This window comes from Lycorma delicatula, chromosome 1 (genome assembly GCF_047948215.1).
Source record: "Lycorma delicatula isolate Av1 chromosome 1, ASM4794821v1, whole genome shotgun sequence".
NCBI lineage: Eukaryota > Metazoa > Arthropoda > Insecta > Hemiptera > Fulgoridae > Lycorma > Lycorma delicatula.
In genome coordinates, this window is record NC_134455.1 from 42,765,085 (window position 1) to 42,792,164 (window position 27,080).

Genomic DNA, 27,080 nt, shown 5'->3' on the forward strand with positions numbered 1-27,080 from the left:
AAAAGGCAATAACATGAAAAGAATTGAATTGTTTGTACAATATGAGCCACATACAAAAAATAGAAAACTATATATTATATCATTGTTTGAAGAAAGATGTTGGGTACAATCTAACTTTACCAGTTGTGATTGATTTATCCTCAGAAAACTGAGATGCACAAAACCACAAATAACAATTATTAGATAAACATGAAATTATGTAACTTCACCAGAAAAATTCTCTAGTCAAAGAACAAAATGTAAAACTCATTGATTTTTGATAAATAGATATAAATCCCATAAAACAAATAAACTAGCACATTTAAAAATGAGAATAATACAAACAATACCAAATTGTTTAGTTTAAATAAATATTTTTTTTTTTTTTTAATCAAGATGTTTACAAAGTTTGAAAAAGAAAATGATTAAATGCATCTTCTTTGTGTTGTTATATGGAGTTGTATCTTGGAGAATGTCGAAAACATTGTTGAAGAGAATTAAGGACTTACAGATGTGGGTCTGTTGATTACAGCTTAAGATCAGTTGGAAAAATACAATTTACAATGAAGATGCACTTGAAAGTCTCTTTACTGTCACCAGAGGTAATTAAGATTGTACTGGAGATAGCTGGAGTATTTTATATAAATGGTGAGACAATCAGAGAAGTATCACCTATAAGGTACGGTATGTGGCCATTAATATATTGTTCTGTTTGATCGTATGTGTGTTTGGCATGCCAGTTATTTACTAAAAACTATGTAAATAAAAATTTGTTTCTCCAACAAAAACTAAGTGAACATTTGTGCCTACATAAAATTTAATCATAAATAAATCACATTGTGCAGTATATAGATTTTTTCATGGCAGGTAACCAAAGGATTAAATGAATTCAACACTTCAACTTTACTGTGGAATAAAGTATATTTAAAAGTAAAATTATTGACTGATAGTTACACTTAACATAAAATAGTAACATAAATTGTATAGCCTGTAAAATAACAATTATTTCTACTTATCAGGTTCTGAACCACTTCCATCAAAGACACCAAATGAAACAGGGTAACAATCTAATGAGGATAAATTAATCACAGCTAATGTCTTTGAGTCTGCAAATCGAGGCACACATACCAGTCTAGTTTTATGAACACTACCATCATCTATAAAAATAGAATTAATACAGTTACAAAAACTAAAATATTACAATTTTTTTGGTTTACAATCCATAATCGCCAAATACTTTCTATGTGTGTTTAGAGTTTTAGTATTTCTCTGTAATGGTTCTCTTCAACATCTTGGCTATCCACTTTTGTTTTCAAATTCCTTAGATTACATGATGTGACCAATAAATGGATCTCTTAATTTTATAATATTTTTCCTAATAAAGATACTGTAAAATATATGAAAAACACATAATAGATAATGATAAAGAAAAGATCAAAATAAAATAGGTCAATTGAAAAAGAAAAATATAGAAATAATCTTGTAATGAATCAGATTGATTACTTTGTTGGAAATAACTGAAAAAGTAATTAATATAATGTAACCATGTTAAAAAGGAATTATGGAAAAATAAAGATGAAACATGATGAGGCAAAGCCCAGGAAGAACCAAAAAGAACCAATATGGAAATTAATAATGAGGATGAAATTGAAGTTTGTTCTGCAACATTCCAATGAGGGCAAAGTAGCAGTAGGAAAATAATGAGTGAATGGCCATCTAGCTAACATGTTCCAAGTTCATGTTTCCCCTGGAAACTTGAAATATGAATAAAATAATGAATACAAAATGGAGAAAATAATTTGCTCAGTGGAAACATTCTAATTTGAACTTATTTGATTTAAAACTTCAGCTTAACCAAAATAAAACATGAGCCTGCTCTGGGTAGCCACTCAAGTAATCTGTACACAACATGCAAGTATAACCTATAAAAGTAACTTTACTTTGAATAATATTAACTCAAATATAATTAATGAATTAATTTAACTTAAAAAATCAACATCATAGCTTAGTCAAATTATATACTTGAAAAACATTGAGTTAATGTGGTTATTCTAGGTAGATAAAAATAATATTACAGTGATTAAATATTTTAAAAATTGAGAGATTTTAAATCCAAAAAGATTCTCATAAAAAAACTTAGAAGTTGAAAGGTTCAAGTTAAAAATAAAATGCTAATTTATTAAAAATTACTAACCATTAATGAATGGCTAAATTACCATACCAATGGTGTGGGTAATTAGGCGGCTAATAACCATACCAATCATAACCACTTTTATGAATTTTAAAACTGAAAAATAATATTTATATCACTTAACTTTTGCTCTCATATTTCAGTGCACAGTATGAATATATATATATTACTTTATATAACAAATGTGGTTTTTGCAGCCTCATACAGATTTTAATAAATGCTACTAAGAATTCCAGAATGCTTCATTGAATATTTATAATAAACTTTACTTTCCCATCTAGATAGCGCTATAGCTCTAGAAGGGAAACTACTTGGTCAGATTACTTCTGTATATGGGGCGTTGATGCCATTAAATTTTCATTTTAAAAGGTCAAGGGGGTGAGACTGTAGAGCAAGGTCACCCTAAGTATATTGAGATTTCACCTATTTAACAACATATTTTTCTTAGGCACATTTGTTAACAATTAAAAAATAACATTGCAAAAAAATATTTTGCAAGATCACACCACACCAAAAAATGCTGTTGAAGTCATCTGCTATGCTTTGACGTCACAGATGAGCAGTAGAATTAAATAAATGAATAATATTTACAACCTTAAGGGGATTCATTCAGCCTGGCTGGATCTACTCTAACCTGGTGTGTTTAGTCTCGCAGCTATACCAGCCTGCCAACTGTACAAGTGAAATTTATTCTTTGTAAGATGGAAATTTACATTAGTTTGGTTAATACCACCACACCTGCATGAATTAAGTACAGTATGCACGCATACTTTAGTTAGAATCACTGAATTAAATAAATGAAAAAATATTACATTTAAATAAAATTATAATTTTAAATTAAGTTGTGTGTGCAAGCCATGTTTCAGAAACAATCCACAGTTGTAGGGCTTTTCCAGAATGCATCTTTAGCCATATGATGGGAAAGCCCTATAAGTGCTAACAGTTTTTTTTTAAAATTTAATTGACAATAACGAACTAGTAATCGATTTAAATTTTAGTAAAAGAAAAATACTTTTCCAATAGGGTTCACATTCCCTCCAGAACTCCACTTAAAAATCACTTCTTAAAATTTACCAAAGATCATCCAGAAAGTAAGTTCCAAAGGGCTAATTAAAAGATCAAGAACATTCTATAATGTAACATTTTTATTGCTTTGAAGTACAAATCTTTTTTTTCTTTTTCACATAGTTCCCTTCATTATTGAGGCACTTACTACAGCAGGACACCAGAAGTTACATCCCTTTATCATAAAATGATGCCACCTGTGATGCAAGTCACATACTGACAACTTGTTTGACATCATAGTGATGGAACTGTTGGCTAGGAAGGAAAGGAAGGTTTTAAGATACAAGAATGGGTGATAGTCACTTCGTGTAAGGTTCAGATTGTAAGGGGAATAAAATTATTGAACTATTCCTAGTCGAAGGCCATGAGAAACTTATGTTGTAGCAGCAAGGTGAAGATAATTTACTCTAATATAAGCAGTTACTTTAATACAGATTTGAATATTATATAGTGGATACCAGTGTTCATTGGTGGTTCTTTCTTTCTTTTTCCTGTTTAGCCTCTGGTACCTACCGTTTAGATAATTCTTCAGAGGATGAATGAGGATGATATGTAATGAGTGTAAGTGAAGTGTAGTCTTGTACATTCTCAGGTCGACCATTCCTGAGATGTGTGGTTAATTGAAACCCAACCACCAAAGAACACCGGTATCCACGATCTAGTATTCAAATCCATGTAAAAATAACTGGGCTTTACTAGGACTTGAACGCTGTAACTCTCGACTTCCAAATCAGCTGATTTGGGAAGACGCATTAACCACTAGACCAACCCGGTGGGTTCATTGGTGGCTGGGTTTCAATTAACCACACATCTCAGGAATGGTCGACCTGAGACTGTACAAGACTAAACTATTTATATTCATTCATACATATCATCCTTTGAAGTAATACCTTACGGTAGTTTTGGAGGCTAAACAGAAAAATAGAGCAAGGTGAAGTTGTGTTGTCATGAAGTAAGCTACATTACTTGGCCAGAATAGCATTGACATTTTTTCAGTGTTAAGCAATGGACATCACTATTGATTGTGCAGCCTTGAGGCAAGAATTCAACAAGCTAAACCTCTTTATTGCCCCAAAACAATATACATATGATCTTCCAAGTGGAAAACAATGAGTTTGTCTTTCTGGGTAATAAAGTGTGTTGCCACATTCCGTAGAATGTAGTTTCATTTCAGGTGTAATGTGTGACAACCATGTTTCTTCCCTAGTTAACACTTGAATAAATTGTTCTGTATAAAGTTAAAAATTCCAACATGTTGCCCAACTATTTCATTTTGTGATTTTCCGTGACCATCTTAGACACCTAAAATGCACATAGTTAACTAGATTTCCTGAAACATTATAAAAACATAGTAAGAAGTGTACAGATTAGACAACTGAATAAAAATGGCATCAATCCCTTCATAACATATCAGGTGACTCAGCACGCATGTGATTGTAGAATCATGATCACAGCACTGAAGCATCTATATTTAGAAATGGAACTTACTTTCTGGATATAACTTGTATAATTTTACATTGTATCACAAAATTAAAATTGTTAGAATTAACATTAAAACAACAGTTGGGTTCTAAAATATACTTACTACAATTAACATCAATGATTTTAGTCTCAAACTTAGGTTGATTTCCAGCAAAATAAATATCAGGTTGGGAATCCAATATAAAAGGATCATCATCATAGTACGGATAACAACCTACAAAAAATAATTCACAATTTACAAATATATAATACAAATAAACTTGAACCAAAAAGTATTTTCAACAAAATGATTAATGTATTTAAGTAATAAAAGTCAATGTAATAATAGTAGGGTCAATGCAGTAGTTTTACTTTGGGCAGGATAATGGTAAACAATGGTTTCAGCCGACAAAGGGTAGATGAACCTCCAGAGATGGCTGGACAATAAACGCAGGAAATTGGGGTATGAATTGATAAAGTTCCTTACCAGTCACAGTTGTTTTAAAGCATATGTGTGAGCATGGATGTAGAGACCCTCTGCAGTATGAGATTATTGTAGGGAAAGGACACTGCAGAACACACGTGTTCATGTACTACCAGTTCCTGGAGGATAAAAAAGCATTCTGGAGAGAATTTAGGGTAGTTACCCCATAAAACATCATGGGAACTATGTTATAGATTGTACGGGATAGCACATATGGTATCCATAATATAGGTCAAGATCATCTGTACAACAATGGCAGAGAAAGTACAGGGGTGAATAATTTCCCTGAAATCTCCTTGAGGCTGCGTTTATATTAAAGCAGGTCCAGCCCCAAGAAGTAACTAAGAAAAAAAGGGGTAGGTAAACAGCATGATGATTTTGCTCTATACCTCAAATATTTCAAGTAGCAAAATGGAAAATAAAGTGACAATTGCTGAAACCACATTTAAAAAAACAATTCCAATAAATCACTGAAGCTAAACAACATTGGTTTTAGTTTTGTTGCACGATGCTATTAACATTTATTGATGAAAGATGCTCAAACAGTTAGCAACCTGTCAACTTCTGCAAATCGTTACAGAGTCTGTACACTTAAAAATCAAGAACCACTGGGATAATCTGAATGGTACTTATATCATTGAACTTAGTGGTCTTTTAAAATGTAAATTTATCAAGATAACTTCATTGGATGTCAGTAAAACTTAAACAGAATGTTACATTTACAGCTATTTTTCATGTTTCAATATTTTGAGTTACTAATAAAATAATGCTCTATAAGAAATAGTTAAGCTGTATAGGACGAATGAGTAAAATTATAAAGATTATTTATTTTAATATCTCATTCATCAAAACTTTCACTGTTATTAGGAATTAGCTATTTAACATAAAATTTTATTGTTCAATGATTTTTGTAAATAAATGAGTATGGTAATTCTTCTAAGTACTTGCAAGGTTTAATAAAAAAAAATATGGAACATTTTTAAATTTTCCATGCTGTTTAAGTCCAATTGTCAGGTTTTTTTTTTGTTGGTATACTTGTCCCTAACTAATATTTACATTGGTAGCCATACTGGATGCTTAGTTTATTTTTGGCTTTTGAAAAGGCTACACATCTTTATGTGTATGGCCATCTAGCTATATAGATTTTTGCAGTATATAGAAATATATACAAGTTAACTTGTTAGGTATAACAATACCTAGCATCAGATTGGAAATGCTGAATGCTACTTTCACCAATTATTCTATGAATAAAACAAGTGGTAAAAACATTTCCAAGAGGGCCTTGAAGACGTTGAAGATGACGAGCACACCCTGTATGTCTCAGCACATCAGCAATCAATGATAACGTCAACAAAGTAAAGAAAACGATTATGGACAATCACCAATCATTAACAGATGCTGATGATGCTGGCATATCATTTGACTCATGCCAAGCAACTTTCTCAGGTGTTTTGGACATGAAACATGTGGCAGCAAAATTTGTTCCAAAATTGGCAAATTACCAAAAGCAGTGGTGACTGAACATTGCACAGGAGAGTTGCTGAATGAAGTCAACGACAACCCAGCACTGCTCAAACATGTCGTAACTGGTAATGCATCATGAGTGTATAGGTATGCTGTTGAAACTAAGGCCCAAGGATTCAAACGGAAGGTTCCTGAAGAGCCAAGACCAAAAAACGCTTGTCACGTTCAATCTGCAGTGTTCTTCAATTTAAAAGTTTAGTGTATCATGAATTCTTGCCAGCACGTCATACGGTCAGTCAGGAGTAATAACTGGTAGTTCTACGCAGTTTGCATGAAGCAATCCAAAGAAAACACCCAGATTTGTGCCGTAACAATTCATGGCAATTGTACCATGGTAATATAATCCACCTGTTTGAATTTTTATTTTATTCTATTTAATTAATGCACACTTATCATTAGAAAAATTACTTTTATTTAAAAGCTACTGTGTTAATATTAATAAATCAGAGAGTTTTAAATATTAAATTCATGTGAAATTTCTCTTTTCAAAATGTAAATAATGTTTTAGGTTTGTATAACAGGCAGTATGTAATTTTGATATCTTATTATTACAAAACTGCCCAAAAAGGAGTGTGATGTATTTAGGGTTATGTACGAGGGTTATTTTTTATTCAAGATCCGTTCGGTCACAAAATTAAAACCACAGTGAAAATAAAAAAAATTTTTATTTGTAACAAGTACTTACATAATTACGCTATTTCTCTACATAGTCACCACTCCGATTTAGAAATTTGTTGTAGCATAGTACCAACTTTCCAATACCCTCGTCATAGAACGGAGCCGCCTGTGTTTTCAGCCATGTTTATATGCTGGTCTGCAGCTCGATATCTGTGCCAAAATGTTGAAACGCTGGCTAGGAGAGAACTTTGTGAAAAAGCCACAATTCAGAATAAGTGGAGAGGAATGTTGTCTTCAGGCATTGTCTTTCTCCAAGACAATGCTTGGCCGCACACTGCAGCTGTAACAAAGAAGCTTCTGCAGCGTTTTTGTTGGAAAGTGTTTAATCACCCATCATACAGCCCAGACTTGGCTCCATCTGATTTTCACCTCTTTGCTCACATGAAATGCCGGCTAGGAGGACAACATTTTGGCACAGACATCGAGCTGCAGACCAATGTAGAAACACGGCTGAAAACACAGGCGGCTCTGTTCTACGATGAGGGTATTGGAAAGTTGTACCGATACCCTCATGAGGGTACCTTCTATGAGGGTACATTTGTTGTTCCATGCTACAACAAATGTCTACCACAACAAATGTTGTACCACTGTACAAGCCCAATGGCCGAACAGAATTAAATGTATGACTCCGCATTGGAATCCTTACATTATAAAAAGTGTCACAGGCTATGTAAATATGTATATATATTTATATATATGTAGTAGTGAAGATTTTCCGGTTGAAGCACAAACTTTAATGAATTGACTTAATGAACTCTGAGTCTCTATCACTGTGTTTGGTGGGTTTGAACTGAATAACTCAAATCAATAGAATGAATAATATTATAAAAATAATAGAATTAAATTGATAAGTAAAATAAGACAATATTAAATAAATTAAAAGAATTTCTGTTTAATAATAATCGGCTCCCGTGAGGACTGCGTGTGAGGCTACAGTGGTAAGGTGATCTGAGCACCTCTTGAGAGGCTGACTGATCATCATCAACTGGTAACAAATGAGTTGCCTCTGAGGCGCTATTTTGGTAGGTGCTCTTATAATATCTCTGCAGTCACCTAATTTTCAAAATTTGAATGGTGAACATCTCTGGTGAACATCTCTGAAAATAAAAAATTTGATGTTTCAGATAATTCCCAGGTAACCAGTGCATGAATTACCGACAATTGACATCTTTTCATGGAGATGATCCAGATTTTCAGAAATTGTATGATGTACAATTAATAATATTTTACATCATGCAATTTTTGCTAACATCTTTTAACTGATAAATCTAATAATTCTAGTACACTGTTTGAATTCTTTAAGCCAGTAATTCTTGTGTCATGTTTATAATACAGATTAATAAAATAAAATACGCCAAAAGAAATGTTGACAGGAATTTATTGTGTACTTAGTAGAAATTTCACATCATGGTTAAAGGAGAAAGTATAGTTTGCCAATTTCTTCTGGTAATTAAGAATGATTAAAAAAAGATTTTTGATTTCAGTGAAAAAAAAACCAAAATTATCAACAAATACGTGCTATTTCCAACAATGCTAAACATAATGGTGTACATAGGAAGCATTGATTTTATAAGACATGATTCACTTTCATTGAGAAGAATGTTTCAAAAATATCACTTATTTGAAAATTACAGGAATTTTTAACATTAATTAATCATTATAATAAATTTTAAAAAAGTAGTGGAATAAGGAAATATACATTGAAAAAGTAAATATAGTTATTTCTTTTAAATTATAGCAAATACATAAGTATGAAAGCATAATATTAGTGATAGGGGTTGGCAAGCAAAAGAAATGACAAAGAATAAATTATTACCAAAGTTTTTAATTTTTTGCAGATAAGGTTAAACAAGATACAATGTCAATACAAGTTAATAAAGTTGTTCAATTGTTTTTTCTTCTTTAATGTCAATAGACTTGATGAAAACATTCATGAATGTGTAAGAGCATTACAATTACAGAAATTGTAATAATTTTAGCCTGATGGTTGGTAGGGGTATCTTTAAAAATTTTTTTTTGTTGAAAATTTAATTAATTTATAAGTAATGATTTAAAAAGAATAAAAAAATTAATTATCATGTCATTTTATACATTGAGCAAACAGTGTAAAGCAACTATACTAAATATGAAATAATTTCTTTAAGAGAACGTAAAAATGTAACATGCTATCATACAATTTCTATAATTTACATAATTTTATTATTTGTAGTATTTGATACTATAAAATTTTATAATTACAATTCATAATATTTGTTAATTTCAAGGAAACAATTGAATAACATAAAAGAACATATAAACCTGAAGAAACAAGAGATGTGATAGATGCTTTTCTTCATGAAATCGAAAGGCACAAACATGAAAAGTTTACAATATACCATGGTATCAATTCTGTTCTTTCATATGTCTCTAATTTTAAATATTCCCTTACAAATGGGCACACAGAAATGGGTGTACTAATCTTTTTCTTTACATTATCTACCCCAGTTTTTCTTATGCAAGGAAATTATCTGCTGTATAAGTGACTACTGTCACTTATACAGCAGATAATTTGGTATTAATGGGATTTATTGTAGAGATATCAGAGTATCCACCTCATTGCTGATGGCTTTTGCATGCTGATATGTTCTATGCATTAGGTTTTGTGAAGAAGCCAGTAGAAACCACTTCACTTCTTACTTCCTCTAATTAGCTTACTGTTAAATTCTTGTTATTTTGGAAGTGCCTATGTTATTTGCATGAATGACTTGATTTGAGTTGTCTGCACCTGCACCTATTAGAGTACAGTACCTGATATACACAAAATTGATATTTAATTATAATTATATTTAACAAGCTAATGATTAAAAGTTAAATTTTCAACTATTTTGTAATGTGTACCATTTTTTCACATTAAAGAACATGTATTAAATGTCAGTACTTTACAAAGACAAGTTAAAGACTGTTTATATATATATTAGCAGGAGCACTTACTTTTGTCTCTGTGACAATGTGCTACCATCATCACTCATATAATCTGTGAATATTGTTCTTGGAAAAAATTTGTAAGTACAAACTAATTTCAAAATAGAGTTTTCATAATTTATGTTATATACAGTGAAGGGGTCATTTTAATTTTTTTTTATTGGAGAATGTCCTCCCAGAAATATTTTGTCACAAAAGGATACACTGCAATCATGGTTTACGATTTTAAATTTGAGTTGGTCCTATTTAAATTTTATAACAACTAGTATTATGGTTATTAGCTTACAAACTATCAGATAAAAAAAAATTAACTAATTGAAATATAAAAACATATTAAATATCAGACAAGAATATTTCTTGTGGAGAGAAAAAAATAGAGCTTCTATTACCAAATTAAACAAATCTCATAAAAATTAAAGAAAATATAAAACTGCCTTAATAGAAAGGAGATTTTTTCTAAATTAAAAAAGGATTTTTTTTATTGTTCAATGAATTTTTTACATAAATTTATTAGTTAATAATGTAATTGAAATATTAAATTTTTATTTTTCACCAAATATTTCATGATTTTTGTTCAATTGTTTAATGTATTTTGACAGAAGGAAGATAGTGCTAGTTCATTGATTCATTTTTTCTTTTATTGAATAATACATTTTCAGAGATACTTCATCAGTAGTCATCATTATTATTGTTATAAATAATGCTATTGCAAAAGAATACAATTAATGGACAAAGTTGACAAATTAATATGGCATTTTAAAATTAAAAGAAAAGCTGGCAATGAATTGTATGTATTCATTTTTTCACTTCAATCATTTTAAGCCCTATTTGTATCCTCTTCCGTCCCATCCATATTATTTGAAATTGAACATATATATATCTTACATAGCTCTGTAGATATATTTTTCCATGTAGTATATTTTATCCATTCATAGACCAAGGAGAGAGATGGTCTTTTAATACATCCAGTAAGAGTAAGTGAATGATCATAGTTTGGCATACAATAAGAATAAAATTCTTTCAGTCTGTTTTTTAAATGCTTAATAATACAAACATCTAAAGGTTGAAGGAGAGTAGTTAATCATCCTGTTACAATTACTAATTCAAAATTATTATTTGATAGTGAATTTTTCACATTTTCAGTTAAATGTCCCCAAAAGCTGTCATGGATGAGCATAGATTTTATGTTTCACAAGCTTTTGGGTCTATGAAACCACACCGGTTTCAACAATTCATCCATTAAATGAATATCCATCCATCCATAACTGCAAAACAATTTTCCATTTTTTTTTTTTAATAATCAAACACAGTTAGTTGTTGCTTTAATTCAAGGGATTTTCTGAATTTCAATTCACAAAACGATTGTCTTTTTGAATAATCATCAAGCAATAAATCCTTTTTCTTTTGCAAATCTTGAATGCACAACTTATTGAATATTTCAGCTACTGACACAACATTTAATTTTTCAGCAATGGTAAATGAACAAAGTTTTTTTTGTTTGAAAACATAACTTTTAATCAAAAAATATTAAAAAAAAGAGAGGAATGTGACACATTTACAATTAATAGATAAAAAAAATAATAAATAAATAAAAGGACCAATTTTAAAAACAAAATAAGTTAACAATTATAAACTAATCACTAAATAAAGGATTTTTTTCACTTTTGAAATCAACTGAATACTGAAAGGTAAAGGAAAAGCATGAAGAAGTTAAAACTAAAAACGAATAAAACTAAAAACTACAATGTACCATACTTCCAGAAACCTGTTTTATTCTATGTACTTTGTTACAGAAAAAAGAACTAATAATGGACACATAACAATACTAACCCCTGTTATTATTCTTCCTCTAAATCAATACTTAAATTTTAAAGAAATTTTTGAAAAATTAAGAAGATATCTTTTGTTACTCCAGACCATTGGAGTTGGATGGCCAAAAAGATTTTATGAAGAACCTGTTGGTTTGAAGACCTATTGTTGTAGAAAATATAGATTTAAAAAACTCCCTTTACACCTTTTCTCAAGCATTTCAAAGGTAAATAAGTAAAAATATATAGTCATTTTTCGGGGAGGGGGTGAATATTAAATAAAAATTTTTGGCAATTTGTGATCTTGATATAAAAAGAAAACTTTTGTAAGAAATTTTTTTTTTGCTATACCACCCAAATAAAAATTTGAAATTTTATTTTATTAAAACACCCTCACCCCTTTTCCAGTTTTTGCAAAAATTTAATACATTTTCCCCCAAACAGGATTCAGAGTTACAATATAAGCCAACATAAATAGGTACAAACGTCCATCTGACAAAAATAGATTTTTTGGACCTGGGAGCATTGGAATAAAAACTTTTTCATAAATTATTTACAATTTACTTAAATGTACCTTTTTGTTAATTTTTTTTTAATGTATCCTTAAGGTCAAAACTTAAAACAAGACCTTTTTTTACTGATCTACATATTTCCCATTAAAGCTATAGCAGCAATAACTTTATAGCTGGGAAAGTAATGTAAGTATTTTTAATTTCAAAATTTGTCATGATTTGGATATGTTTATATAATATTTAATAAAACATGTCCTATGAATATACCAAAATAATGCTTTAACAGAATTATTGTGCGTTTTATATATATATATATATATAAAACATGCTTGCACATGCATAAACATAATTTGACCTTTTAAAATGTAGTAACTAAATGACTGTAGGTGACTTGTCAGGAGTCATGAATCACATCTGAAAATAGATTGTAGCAGTTCTCAAGAAAATGGTTTCCAGACATATAAAGAATAGTTAGAATTGAAATGGTTCCCTGCCATCCTCACCTATGTAATAACATTAGTATTTACAAAAAAATAATTCCTTAATGTATTCAAATTCTTTTTGTTTTATTTATATTAACAAATGCTAATTTTTCTTTCTTATTTTTTCAGAAAACCAACTGGTTGTGTTACTTCTTGATATGTTTATGGCTGGTGCAGAAACCACCAGCAGTACACTATCATTCGCAGTCCTTTATATGTTACATTATCCTGATGTACAAAAACATGCGCAATCTGAACTAGATATAACGGTTGGCAAAGGAAATCAACCCGTAATGCAACATCTTTCAAGGTTTTTAGTATTATTCATTATGAAATCTAAATAAAATATGTTTAATTGTTAGATAAGTGGTTAGTTAAAGGCAGGCAGTGGTTCCCAAACTATGCCCATGGACGCCTTTTTATAGCAAAAACCTGACCATGAATCCCGAAGTGAAATAACTACATAATTGTGTAATAGAAAAATTACAAATTTAACTTTGATGTCTTGAATGGTAAATGGTGATGTATTTATGCAAAAATAACTTATTAAATAAGTATTATAACTTATTATATATAAGTTATATATTATAACTTATTAATAAGTATTATATATGCAAATTATAACTTTTGTTTTAAAATATAAAATCACATTTATTTTTTTTGAGTGAGATGGGTGAACCTGATGGGATGATATGAGATTATGTTTAGCTCTATGTTTGTGATAACAGTCATAAGTCTCCACGAGCTCTAATTTCCAGTCGATTTCTTTTTTTTGTGATGAGGATCATAATTGCACTAAATCCACGTTCTTCTAAATAGTAAGGTAGGAAAACAATTGACAGCTTCTGTATTGCGACCCATAATGTAGGATGTAAAGTTATCTGTTTTTGTAACCAGAATTTGTGGTATCCTTGTTCAAACATTGATTTCAGCTTCTCATTTGTGAATAATTCAATAAGTCCCTCTAGTATTAATATGGATTCATCTGAGTTTGTGGATCTACTTGCAAAAGGATTTAGCATCCAATTGGAGATAACCAAGTGAAGAATGTCTTAAAATTTCTGGCTGAAGTCAGAATGAAGACCGTTAAGTTTTGATAATAAGTAAGCAAATCTTCATCTTGTTTTTTGCAATTTTGAAAAATTTGGAAACTGAAAGCATTCTCCTCTCCCCTACTTTTGTTTGTATAGAAAATGTTTTACAACAAACGCATATATTATACCTTTAGTTTTAATTAAATTTAATTGATGACTTTATAGCTTCAAATTGGTTTTGTTAAATCTGGCAAATAAGGCAGTCATATAAGCTATGTAATTTTTCAAATTAATTAAATTGAGCTATATATGTAATTTTCAGGAATTCCAACAATGAATCAAAAAGTGTATAAAATCTATCCAAACATGCACTTTTAGATAACCAGCAAACTTTTGTGGTAAGTAGTAAGTAAAAGAAGACTGTAATCTTCATTATTTTCCAAACAAAGTTGAGTAAATAATCTCTCATTTAAGGCATTCCTTTTGATTTTATTAACTGCTCTAATGACATAATCTGGTGAGCCATGCAAGCGTTCACTAAGATTTTTGGCTAAACATTTTTTTTTGACTAAATGTTGTTGATAAATGGCATAATGTACAGATAATACATTTGGTATAAATTGTTTTAAGTATGCCAGAAAGCCTTGATCTTGTCCTACCATTGTCAGAGCACTGTCACTAGCAAAGGAGAGGATATTACTCAAGGGTATAGCTTTTACATAGAATAAGTTGTTGAATTCATTAAATATTGTTTCACCTTTCATATCAAGTTTCCAAATATTTGGCGGATAACAATTCTTTGGAAATTTTTTCTTCTTTCACAAATCTCACATAAGCTAAAAGTAAAGTTTCATTTCCTGGCAAAGATGACTTGTAAAGCTGTATAGGGAATTCAGTTATTAGACTTATATAAAGAAATTTTTACACACTGAGCCATTTCATCAATCCTTCTTTGTACTATATTATTACTCAGTGGAATTCTTTTTAAAACATCAAAAGCTGGTTTATACAGCACAGTGCATATTACCTCATTTACAGCTGGTAGAATAAGTTCTTCACCGATGGTGTGCGGCTTTCTGGACTTTGCAATCAGTAAAGAAATGTTACAAAAAGCACGCAGTCCATCGTCATCTCACTCAGATGTTGTCGCAATGATTGTGTTTTCAAATATTTTTCTTTTACTGTTTCAAAGAAAATTAAATTTTTTTTTGTCGCTATAGACTTTTGTCTAATGTTCCTTATGCTTAAAAGGTTTCATTGATTTGTTTGATAATGTTTTATCGCATAGAAGGCACATAGGTAAAGTACTATTTTCTGATAATGGAATACAGCCATATTTTAAATATTCAATACTATATTGTCTGCATTTTTTCTTCGGCTCACTTATACTCTTATCTGTAAAAGAAGGACACAAATTTAAGATACAAGAAAATAAAAGAAATTATTTCTTTGCAAAAAATCACTATTTATTAATTTTTTGTTTTATTTTGAAAATGAGATTCTATTTGTGTTCAAACCTGCAAAGATATATAGATAGATGGCTGTGGTCGGCTCGACTCCCACCACGCAATATTTGTCATTACTGTTATTTTATGTACCTATCTATAATATTTTACTCAGGACATAAAAATTGCTACCAATTTATTTTAACTTTTATAATAATGAAAATGGGTTACAATTATTTTACTTTATATTAAACCTTTCACGAACCCCCTGATGTTGTCCACACACCCCCACATTAATTTTAATTTGCCACAGACCCCCTCAGCAGTCAAAGGACCCCAAGGGATCCATAGGAACCGGTTTGGGAATCTACGGTTTATGCAAACATGTTTTAATGAGTCTGTATTACTCACTTCATAATGTAATTATAATAATTAATTATTGACAATATGTTCACAGGACTCTCAGTTAGCTAGCCATTTGTGGTAGCCAACTCCCAATCCACTAACAACAGTAATAGATTAATAAAATGTTTATTATCAGTAACTTTTAGAAAATTTATTTATAGAATTTCCTTCTAAACAACTTTTTAAATTTGAAATGTAGATTTTCTCATCTTGTTTATTTCTGGCTGCTTACAATAATGCAAAGTTCAATAAAAAATTATATATGATAGGAAGTATGTTCTTGTCTATGTTAATCAATAAACTAATGAAATTATTCAGCATTATTGAAAACCATAAGTGTAGCCTTTAAATTTCATTACATATGTAATTCAAGTTTCATTGAGTTTTTCAACTGAAATATCTGCAATGACATGTCCAAGATTATCCAGCATCCTTTTGTAAATCTCAAACACAAGTTCATTTTCTTTAAAAAAGTAAGCATTATTAGTTAAAATTTAACATACAGACTAACACTTTTAATTTGTATATTTTTTAATAATGATTTTACACATGTATATTTCTTGAAAGTTTTACTTTTGGTGAATATTATCTCTTTCTATATTAATATAGAATTATCAGTTAGTTTAGTATGTTTTTATTACATATACATATTTGTAATTTATTTTTATTTTTTTATTCTCTATATTTTTTTTGCATTTCTCTAGAACCCTGTTTCAAATTCAATAAAATATTTTATTTTTAGCAGGATTTTGATTCACTTATTATCGTGTAATTTGATAGTTTCGGGGTTCAACTCTCAGAAATGTTGTTCACCCTAAAGATCACTATTTCTTTCCATTTTGAGGTTGGACAAAAGAAAATTCAAATTGGGTTTTCAGTCTGTTATAAAGCAGAATAATTTTAAAATAAAAAAATTTAAGTCACCTTATTTACATCAAAACAATATATTAAAAACCAAAGTGATCCCAGGATAAGATTAAACTGCCTCACAACATTATCACATTTTTGCTATTGTTTCATTAGTTTTATATAACATATTAAATTGTAGCTAAAAAATAAAAATAAACTATTTTAGACAATTTTCTTGTTAACAGGAACACATAATTTTCTACAGTGTTTTAAGACTTTTTTTAATAATATGTACGTAAATAATCTGTAATTTATAATAGTATTATATTAAATTTGTATTATTCTGTTAAAGATTAAGTTACATTGAAGCTATAATAATGGAAGTTCAAAGAATTTGTAACATTGCACCTATAACTGCTGCACATCGAGCAAAATCTGACACTAAAGTATCTGGATATATTATTCCAAAGGTAATGAAAAGATGTTATTTTTTTCTTTTATATTCATTGTCTACAGATTTTTCATGCTTCTACAAGAAGGACCTGACAAAAACAAGTTGAATAAGAATTATTACACTTAAATTTTTGAACAATTTTTGTCTCAGACTTCCTTTTAAAATCACATTATAAGGAGTATTTTAGATAAAATTAAAAAAAAAATTTCTCAGCAATAAATTTTGTAGCTTAGGTATTTTAACAGTGAAATTTTTTAATATATTTTGCACATTAATGTAAAACACACTATTTATTTGTATGCATTTATACAGAATGTATCACAAAATTCTCCTAGAACTATTCTATTCTTGAAAATAATGGAAAAGTTCATATAAATATATGTCCTAAAATGCTTTGCTAGTGAAAAATTTAGCTCAGGTTTCAGCTACCCTGGTGAAATTAGGTTGTACTGAAATTTTTAGGACATTAATTAATGGGTAGAATTAATGATTTTTCATGGTTTTTGATCTGAATAGGTCCCAGAACCGTATCTGCAGTAGCTCTTGATAAATCTGGGGTCAAGACCAAAAATTAGGGTAAAAAACCTTGATTTTTATGTTTGATGTACAATAACTTTATTAAATGGATGATAAACATATAAAACTTTTAAACAAAACTACTAGAGAATTTAATTCTAAAATAGTTCATTGTTTTGGGAGGACTTTCATGGTTTTAAGTATAATATTCTATTATTTCAAAAATTCAAACTTTAAAGAAATGAGAAAATGTACTATAAATAAAAAAAAACTATTTTATCTTTCCTTAAAATATGGTAGGCCTACAAAAAATGCTTCCTCTATGAAAACAAACCATTAGAAAAAATAGAAAGGTCAGACACTTTTGTGTCTTGATAACAATAAGAAAAGGAGCAGAATAGAAAGAATATTTTTTTAAAAAATGTTTAGAAACAAAACAGTGTGACTGTTACAAAGTGTGAAGATCCTTGGAACCCGTTTAATTTTTTACTCATAAGTTAACTAAATTTTCATGTAAAAGTACTTTGAATGTCTTCAGATCTAACAGACAGACAATATGACTTTTTGTTTGCATTTTAAATAGTTGGAACAACTTATAATAGGACTAAGTTAACAATAAATATTTATTTTTAAAAAAATTACAGTTGAATTGAGAACTTTCTCCTTTATTGAAATCAATTAAAACAGCAATTATTCATTCTGCCATACAGTTTAATAAATTAAAATAAACTTTATATGGCATTGATTGATATAGTCATTAGACACTAATATAATAATATACCTTAATTCCTACTCTTCAGTTTCCAGAATTCTATTTCCTAATACATTGTAGATATTGCAGAAGACTTATCAGTTTCTACGTGGGGTACAGTCTTTAATAATACTCAGGACCAAATTTCTTATTTAGAAACTCATGTGTTTTTTATTTTGTTTTTACTCATACATTATACTGTTATGTAAACTATTGTTCATTTACAGTTATTACTATTATTTTTAAATCATATTAAAATTATGATTCTATGTTTAATTTTGAATATTTTTTCATTAAAAGTAACTGCGGTATTAAATAACTCCAATTTTTGAAATGCTTTAAATATTGGAGTATTCTTTTTTATTAACTGCTGAGTGTGAATCTGAATGTTATGCACTCTATACATGCAATATTTCTTGTTACATTTATATATGAGTATCTCTCTATAATAATTATTATTATTTGTGTTTTAAAAAAAAATAAATTCATTTTTATAGAACTCTATGGGCATTTTTGGAAATATATGGTTTCTTAGGAAATTAATACAAATTACTATATATATTTTATATCAAATGATTGATATTTCTGTTCTATGCTAATCTTCTCACCTGAACATATTTACTACATTGTACATCAGTACTGTTTTATAAAATACAATGTCTTGATGTATGACTCATCAACCTAATTCATCTTCCTCATAAGATTCTCAGACAAATTTTTCTCTTCTCTTATTCATTTTGAATTTATCGACAAAAGTTCATTTGAACTTTATCAACTCAGATGATTTCCAGCATCTTCCTATATATCATACTTCAAAGACTTCTTTCTATTCTTGGTCATTAATAGTTTTCCTCTTGTCAATATTTCAATACCATAATACTCCACAGATGTTTTATAAAATTTCTTTGTAATGCTTTAATTTTTGTTTGCTAATAAAAATGTCTGTTCTCCTTGGAAGCTTACCTAAGGTTCTGCCAATCTGCTTTTAATGCCTTCCTTACTTTAACCTTTAAAATTTTACTACAAAAAAAAAATAAAATTCTGTAACTTCTAATATATTATTTTATTCATCATTATACTTCTTTCCATACATGTATATAATTTTTGTTTAATATTGTTTATTTATTTTCAAATTAAATTTCTTTCTCAGAAATAATCAGTCGCATTCAAAATTTTTTTTTAATTCGTTTTTTGTTGCACAAAAAAGAAAACAATATAATGAAATATAACAAGTTTATTTTACCTCCTTGAAGATAAAATTGTGCAAACCAAAAATCAAGATCCTGCACTGTCTTTTGAATATACAAATTGAAAAAACAAAAGGATTGTCTTACCTTTTAAATTAGGCTTGCATTTTTTGCCCTCCAATTTCAAAGTGTAAGTTAATAAATTGTAAATAATGTTTCATTTTAGTTTATTTTGTTAGCCTAAATAGTTTATTTCGTTTTACAATCATGGCTTCTCCAGACCTACAAATGCCATATAAACCATAGTCTTCTTATGCTTGCCTTTCAAGATTAATCCAAGAGCGAAATGGCCTCCCTTGTAACCTTGCCCTTTCTGAAAACTACTCTTTCCACTCTCTCCACTCTTTCTGAAAACCACCGCTCTTCATCTGCTACTTTTAACATTTTATCATCATCTGTAATCTAACTATGTATTTTTGTATGTGTTATTAAGACACAGTAATCTGTGCTTCTTACATTAATTATTCCTGCTTTTAGTAGTTATCAATAATTACCTTTTTTTAATGTGAGAACACTTTTCCTGTCACATAAATTACATTTACAAATATATACAAACTAATCTGTACAGTTTTATTTAGTCCTACTTTTGAATAATGAATTTTTTTGCTGCTTCATCTTATTTATTCACACTATGTTTTATGTGATTTGTGCTTCAGGGTGTATTTTACTTAGCAATGATTTGGCACTATATGTTATGCTTAAAAGCAAAATTAACCAAGTTTACTTCTGTATTTTCTTTTCTTTTTTTTAGGATACAACAGTTTTAGCTAGCATCTATAGTGTTCATATGGATAATGAACACTGGGGTGATCCAGAAAATTTTCGTCCAGAAAGATTTATTAACAATGAAGGAAAAATTATTCAAGATGAGTGGTTTATACCGTTCTCTTTAGGTAATGTATTACCTAAACAACAAAACAACAACAAAAAGATAATATTCTAATCATTAAATTAACTTATGGACATGACATGACATATTTTACAATTTAAACATTAGATACTGGTATTTTTTAAGAATATTATATTTTAAGTTAGACTAAACAATCTTTTGAGGGGAAAAAATAAGTAAAATCAACTTAAAAAACCAAACTGAAGCCAGCCCAAATTAGAGGTCTGTAAGTTGTAGGGCATATTTGTTTTTAATTTGGTGTCAACTACAAAATGTCAAAATTTAAACAGTTAAAAAAGTACTTATTATTTTTTGGTTTTAGTGTTTTTAAGTTGATTTTATATTTTAGGAATTTTGATTTATTTAATATTTTTCAATTTGTACTAAAATTTATATAAGCCTACAAAAAAAGGGGATAGAAGATTAAAGAGGAATAAGAGGCCTGATGAAAAAGTAATGTCTGGAATAAACATAAAAGATAAGAATTTACATCTTGATAAAAGAAGGAATACCTAGAAGTGGCCAGAAGTTGACTTTTTCACTCAGCAGTAACTGAATGTGAGCTGACACTCTAGAATGTATAGAGTTTTTTGAAAACAAAAAAAACCTTAAGTTTTTACCTTAAGTTTATACACATACATTCATATAAAATACAAAGTGACAAATATTTTTCTTTTTATTTCTAATATTATGTTGTATTCTGTTTAACTAGTGAACAGTAAGCAACCTCATCATGGCCCAATGAGATGAGGATGATCTGTGTGATATGTAATTGAGGTGTATATTTTCATACTCAGATTGACCATTTCTGATACATATGGTTAACTGAACCCCAACCTCGGTCTTTCATCCAGAGGTCCCAGGTTCAAATCCTGGTCAGGCATGGCATTTTCACATGCTACAAAAATTGTCATTCATCACATCCTCTGAAGTAATACCTAACTGTAGTCCTGGAGGTTAAAATAAAATCCACTTAAGTACACTGGTATCCACTATCTAGTATTCAAATCCATATAAAAGCAACTAACTTTTACTAGGATTTGAACCTCAGAACCTTAACTTCAAAAATCTGTTAAGAACTGATTTATGAAGACTAATCGGTTTTCACAAAGACTAATCTTTGTGAAGATTAGTAAAGTTTGCTTAGTAATTGCTTAGTTGCTTTAAAGTTAATTACTAAGCAACTCTGGTGGGATATGATTTTCTTTTTCTTTTTTTTTTTTTGACTGAAGGTTTAAATCTCTTTAAATATATTTTCATCAATTCAGGGAAATTGATGAAATTTTCTTTAAGTTTCATAAAAATACTTGAAAATATCAGTAATATCAGGCTTTAAATCAATAAGGCTTAAATACTATCAGACTTTAAATACAATGCTGCAGCAATACAATATTAAGGTAGCAGTGTGACAAAAAAATTTTTTATGGAACCACAAACTAAAAAAATCATCAAAATTATTACATTTGGCTTGAACTCATAAAAAGAAAAAAAACATGGGTTAAATTGAGGACCTCTTTTTGACTTCTTTGATGAAGAATTGATGACTTCTTTTTTGAAGAATTCTAGAAAATATATTTAAAAATGTTCCCTCCTGAGCAGAAACATATACGTAGTACATAGATTCCCAACAGAAAGTGAAACATTAATTTGATGTGTTAGTTTACATAACCTACTTTTTTCATCGAGACACTTGTAAATTATATGAGGTATATGCAGTAATATTTGGATTTTTTTTAAACAATGATTTTCATTATGCAGTCAGTCTCTGAGTAGAACAAAATGAACAATCACAATCATTTCCATTTTATGGCCAGTATGCTGTTACCAGCGTAAGCCTGGTTCCAGAGTAAGCCAGGCTTACTCTGGAAAGCCTTAGTGGGATACTTTTTCTTCCCGGAAATGAGTATACATTTGTCATATTATTTTTTAAAATTAATAATCAATTGAACTGTTTCAGGTAAAAGGCGATGTTTGGGAGAGACTTTAGCAAGAGGAAGTTTGTTTTTATTTTTTAGCACTATTTTACACAATTTTATTATTTCATCACCACCTGCTGAACCTCTTCCCTCACTCGAACAAATTGATGGAGCAACACTTTGTCCTTTACCATTTTATGCCGTTTTTACACCACGATTTTAATTAAATTTTAGCTTCTCTTTTTAAAATAATGCAACGAAATGTTAAAGTATTTACGAGTATTAATGTTTATAATTTTATGAGAATAATCTAATAATAAAATAATTACAATTTAACTTTATGGCATGTTAATATTTTTTGTTTGCTATATTAAAACATATTATCAACATATTTATATTAACATATTTTTTGGAATATCTCTTAATTTTAATTTGTTGAGTTTGTAAAGCAATTCAGCCTTTGATAAAATCTTTTCAAGAACTGAACTGATAAATAGACAATTAGAATTTGTAACAAGATAAAAATTATTTTTTATGTACATGTTTCTACGTAAAATACAGGACAAAAACATTACCTGAAGTACGTGTTGACTGTTGAATGAATTGTTTTTTGTTAATTAACAGCAAAAGCTGCCTAAGCAAGTGTAAAACATGCAGAAAGTATTTCTAACTGTTTTATTTAATTTTTTAAGTCAAATTTACCCATCATTTTCATGTTCTGGAAGGAAAATAATTCATTGTTAAGTGAAAATTTAGTTAACACATCTGTGGTTTTTCATCATTTTTATAATTATAAATGATTATAATGATTTTTATAATATTTGATTGATTAATTTACCCCCTAATTTTGGGAAGGGTTCTTTTTTGAAGTAACTTTAAGTTATCTTGATTTTATTTATTTTTATTACAAAAAGACGTTAAAAAACTATTATTTTTACATTAAAAATAAAATACAATAATCTCCTCAATATAGTTTTTTATAGAGCTCAATATTATTGTACAAAATACAATGAGATTTTAACTGTCAGAAGAAGTAATTTGTACGTACAATAATAAATAAAATTTTTACAGGACTTTTATTAACCGATGAAGATTTATGGGTCGAACAAAGACGATTTGTTCTTAGACATTTAAGAGAATTTGGTTATGGACGTAGAACCATGTCCGGTATTGTTGAAGAAGAAGTGATAGAGATGGTCACATTATTTAAAAAAAAAGTTGAAAAAGGAAATGGTAAAATAGTTATGGAAATGGATGAAGCATTTGGAATATTTGTAATCAATACGTTATGGAAAATGCTTGCCGGTCTTCGATACGATCCGGAAGATAAAAAAATGAAAAACTTACAATGTCTTTTAGATGACTTATTTAAAAGTATTACCATGGTTGGTGCCCTTTTTAGCCAATTTCCAGTACTTATGACTATCGCACCGGAAATCTCAGGTTATAAAAAATTTGTCAGCATTCATCAGAGCATATGGGTGTTCTTAAACGTAAGTAAATATTTTTTTTATAAATATGTTATGTAATTAATTAATAGTTGAAATTATATTTACCTCTAGCCACGAATAATGTTTAAATTGTTATCAGAGCACGGTGCAATATGTTCATTTTTATCTGTCTGATATATAAATAATGAATGAAGTATACATTAAATGTAAATACATACTTCTGAGGGAGGAAGGAAACTAGCATCTATCATATTTGTATTAGTCCTGGTTCAAGACTTTTTTTTTGCGTTGTCTAGCTTTGTATTATAATCGATTGAAAAATTTAATCGATCATATCAGTGGATCGTTGACCAAATAACTGAATTTACATATTGAATTACCACAATACTATATTTTATACAAACATTTTGTGATGTATTGGAAAATATCTAACGGTTTGACTAAACTGTTGTTTCTCAAGAAACAAAAAACGAACTGTTGTTTCATTTTGGTACAAACTATTTTTTCCTACCCAATAGTAATAATGCATAGCAAACATGTTAACTCAACAAGCAGAGTTATTATCTCACGCTAATGAACATTAAGTTAACGAAAATAAAATTGAATAAACTGTTTGCTGTTTGCTGAGAACAGGTTATTTGCTCAGCAAATTGTCATTTTATCAATATTAAATACCCTGTAAGTCTAAGATTGAACAGTTTCAAAAACCATACAAATTTTGTATATGAAAATAACGTAATATTAAAGTGCAAAATAAAAAGGTCTTAAAACTGTTAATCTTGTGATAAAATAATAAATGGTATTTCCCAGAGACAACCAAAGCAGCCGGCAACCAATGCCTTAAGAAAATTATTAAAATGAAACTGTTGTTTTTAAACGCAAAAAACATGCAGTTTAACAATGTAATGGAAGAAAGAGTCATGAACATTAACAGATTAATAATTCAAGCTGTTTTTTTCCCAAAAGTTTGTGTGAACAGTTGTTTTTTTTTTCAAGGAACAATTTGTTTTCGTTTAGCAGAAACAGTAGAACTGCTCACCTCTACAAACATTAATCAAAACGTTTTTGTCATAAAGTCTGCAAGACACTATTAAAAAAATTACATTTTGTTTCAATTTTAACTGTTTTTAATGTGATAAACTAAAAAAAGTATCAACACCCAATAAATAATTAACTATTTAGGATACCCACTCTGCTTGAAGATTACGTAGAATACATTTTACCTGAAGATCAAAAAGAATTTATTATCGTATAATACAGACTTTACACAAATATTTGTAACAACACATTCACTGATTGATTCACTCTTTTTAAAAAAATAAGTAAAAATTTTAAAATAAATAATGAATATAAACAAATCACAGCCACACCAATATGCATTAAAAAGATTCAGAAAATTTTTTTAAATTCTGAAAAGATTCAGAAAAAACCATCTATCAGTTATGGAGCACTTTCTAACATATACAGTACAGTCCACTGAATTATATAAACTGCAATCCACTGGCTGCATAAAGTTTGACATTAAGCAAAATAATAATGAATATTATGACTAAGCGACCTTCACAGTAAACAGACAGTTTGATTCAGTGTCATTATAAACCTTTAAATTTCAAACCCCAAAATTCTAATTAAACAAACAATTTTTTTTGTTCCAGTAATTTTTATATTTTGTGTGGTAAAAAATGATTAATTCATTATCTAATGGCATGAATAACAGTACAATAAAAGCAACTGTATGCTTTTTATAAGAATATAACATACTTGTATATGACTGATCGGTTCTCCAATTGGTGTTGCTAAGGACTCACAGCTATCTATCAATTTGTTTTTATTTGTTTGATGTGTTTGACCGACATAAGGCGGCTATCAAAAAGTAAACCTAAAAACTTGGCATCAGGAGAGATTGCAATTAGCTCTCCGTTAAGAAAGACTTGTGGAATAAAAGGGTCCCACGGGCGAGAAAATTTTGTTTTCTCAAGTGAAAACTTGGACCAAGCTTCAAGCCAAGATATAGTGTTCTGTAGTAATCTCTCTGTGGTGACTTTGAACGGGACGTAATACATACAAAAAAATCATTAACAAATAAAGAATACTAAACAGGTGGTTGCACACATTTAGTAATACTGTTGATGGCTATAACAAACAAGGTGGACTTAATACATTTCCTTGAGGCACTCCATTCTCAAAGGTAAAAATTCTCCAACATGAACTCGGAAAGTTCAGTCATTTAAGAAACCCCTAATAAAAGCAAGCATATTGCCCTTGACTCCCTATTCTTTACGTGTTTTAGAATATCATGTCACCAGGCCATATCATACACCTTCCTTATATCAAAGAAAATAGTGAAATGGCTCTGGGCTTAGTAGTAAGCATTTTGAATAGCTGTATGCAGCGACACTAAATGGTCAATGGAAGATCATCCTTGGTGGAAACCACATTGTTCTGGAGATAAACCCAATGTTTTTCTAAGTACCATGTAAGCTTGTGGTTCACCATTCTTTCCATCACTTTGCATAAAATGCTTGTCAAGGATATTGGGCGGTAGCTTGAGGGGCATGCCTTAACTTTACCAGGTTTAAGTAATGGTACGACAATGACTTCTGACCAGATGAGTAGGAAGACTTATGCAGAGAATAAATCACTATAAATAACAGGTGTTGTAGTGCTGCATTGGGATGGTGTGTGAGCACACACAGACAAATGTTGTCAGGTCCAGGGGAGGTGTCACATGAGTTTTTAAGTGCGTGTGGATAAATTTGGGTGTGCTGGTTAGACTGCCTAAATTTAGGAGCTAATTTTAAGGTTGACCTCTTGCTCTAGAAACTTTGCGACCAGGAGTAGTTTATTAAAAATAAAAATACATGAACTAAGTAAGTAAAGATTAATACAAATAGTCACAGCTTCCTAGATCATTACAGTTAATAACTAGTTCTTATTTCCATCTGGCTGAGTATCTATATACTAACGGCCAGTCCTCT

At 29.3% G+C, this 27,080-nt stretch overlaps 1 protein-coding gene across 1 annotated transcript; it reads left to right on the forward strand.

The window, feature by feature from the left end:
• The first annotated feature begins 9,646 nt into the window (after positions 1 to 9,646).
• LOC142317580 (methyl farnesoate epoxidase-like) lies at positions 9,647 to 23,009 on the forward strand. The gene is made up of 5 exons (XM_075354139.1): positions 9,647 to 9,761; positions 13,275 to 13,455; positions 17,231 to 17,348; positions 20,598 to 20,739; positions 22,693 to 23,009. The coding sequence occupies exons 2-5, from the start codon at positions 13,304 to 13,306 to the stop codon at positions 22,872 to 22,874; spliced, it is 594 nt and encodes a 197-aa protein (XP_075210254.1). The 5' UTR covers positions 9,647 to 9,761; positions 13,275 to 13,303; the 3' UTR covers positions 22,875 to 23,009.
• The last annotated feature ends 4,071 nt before the right edge of the window (positions 23,010 to 27,080 follow it).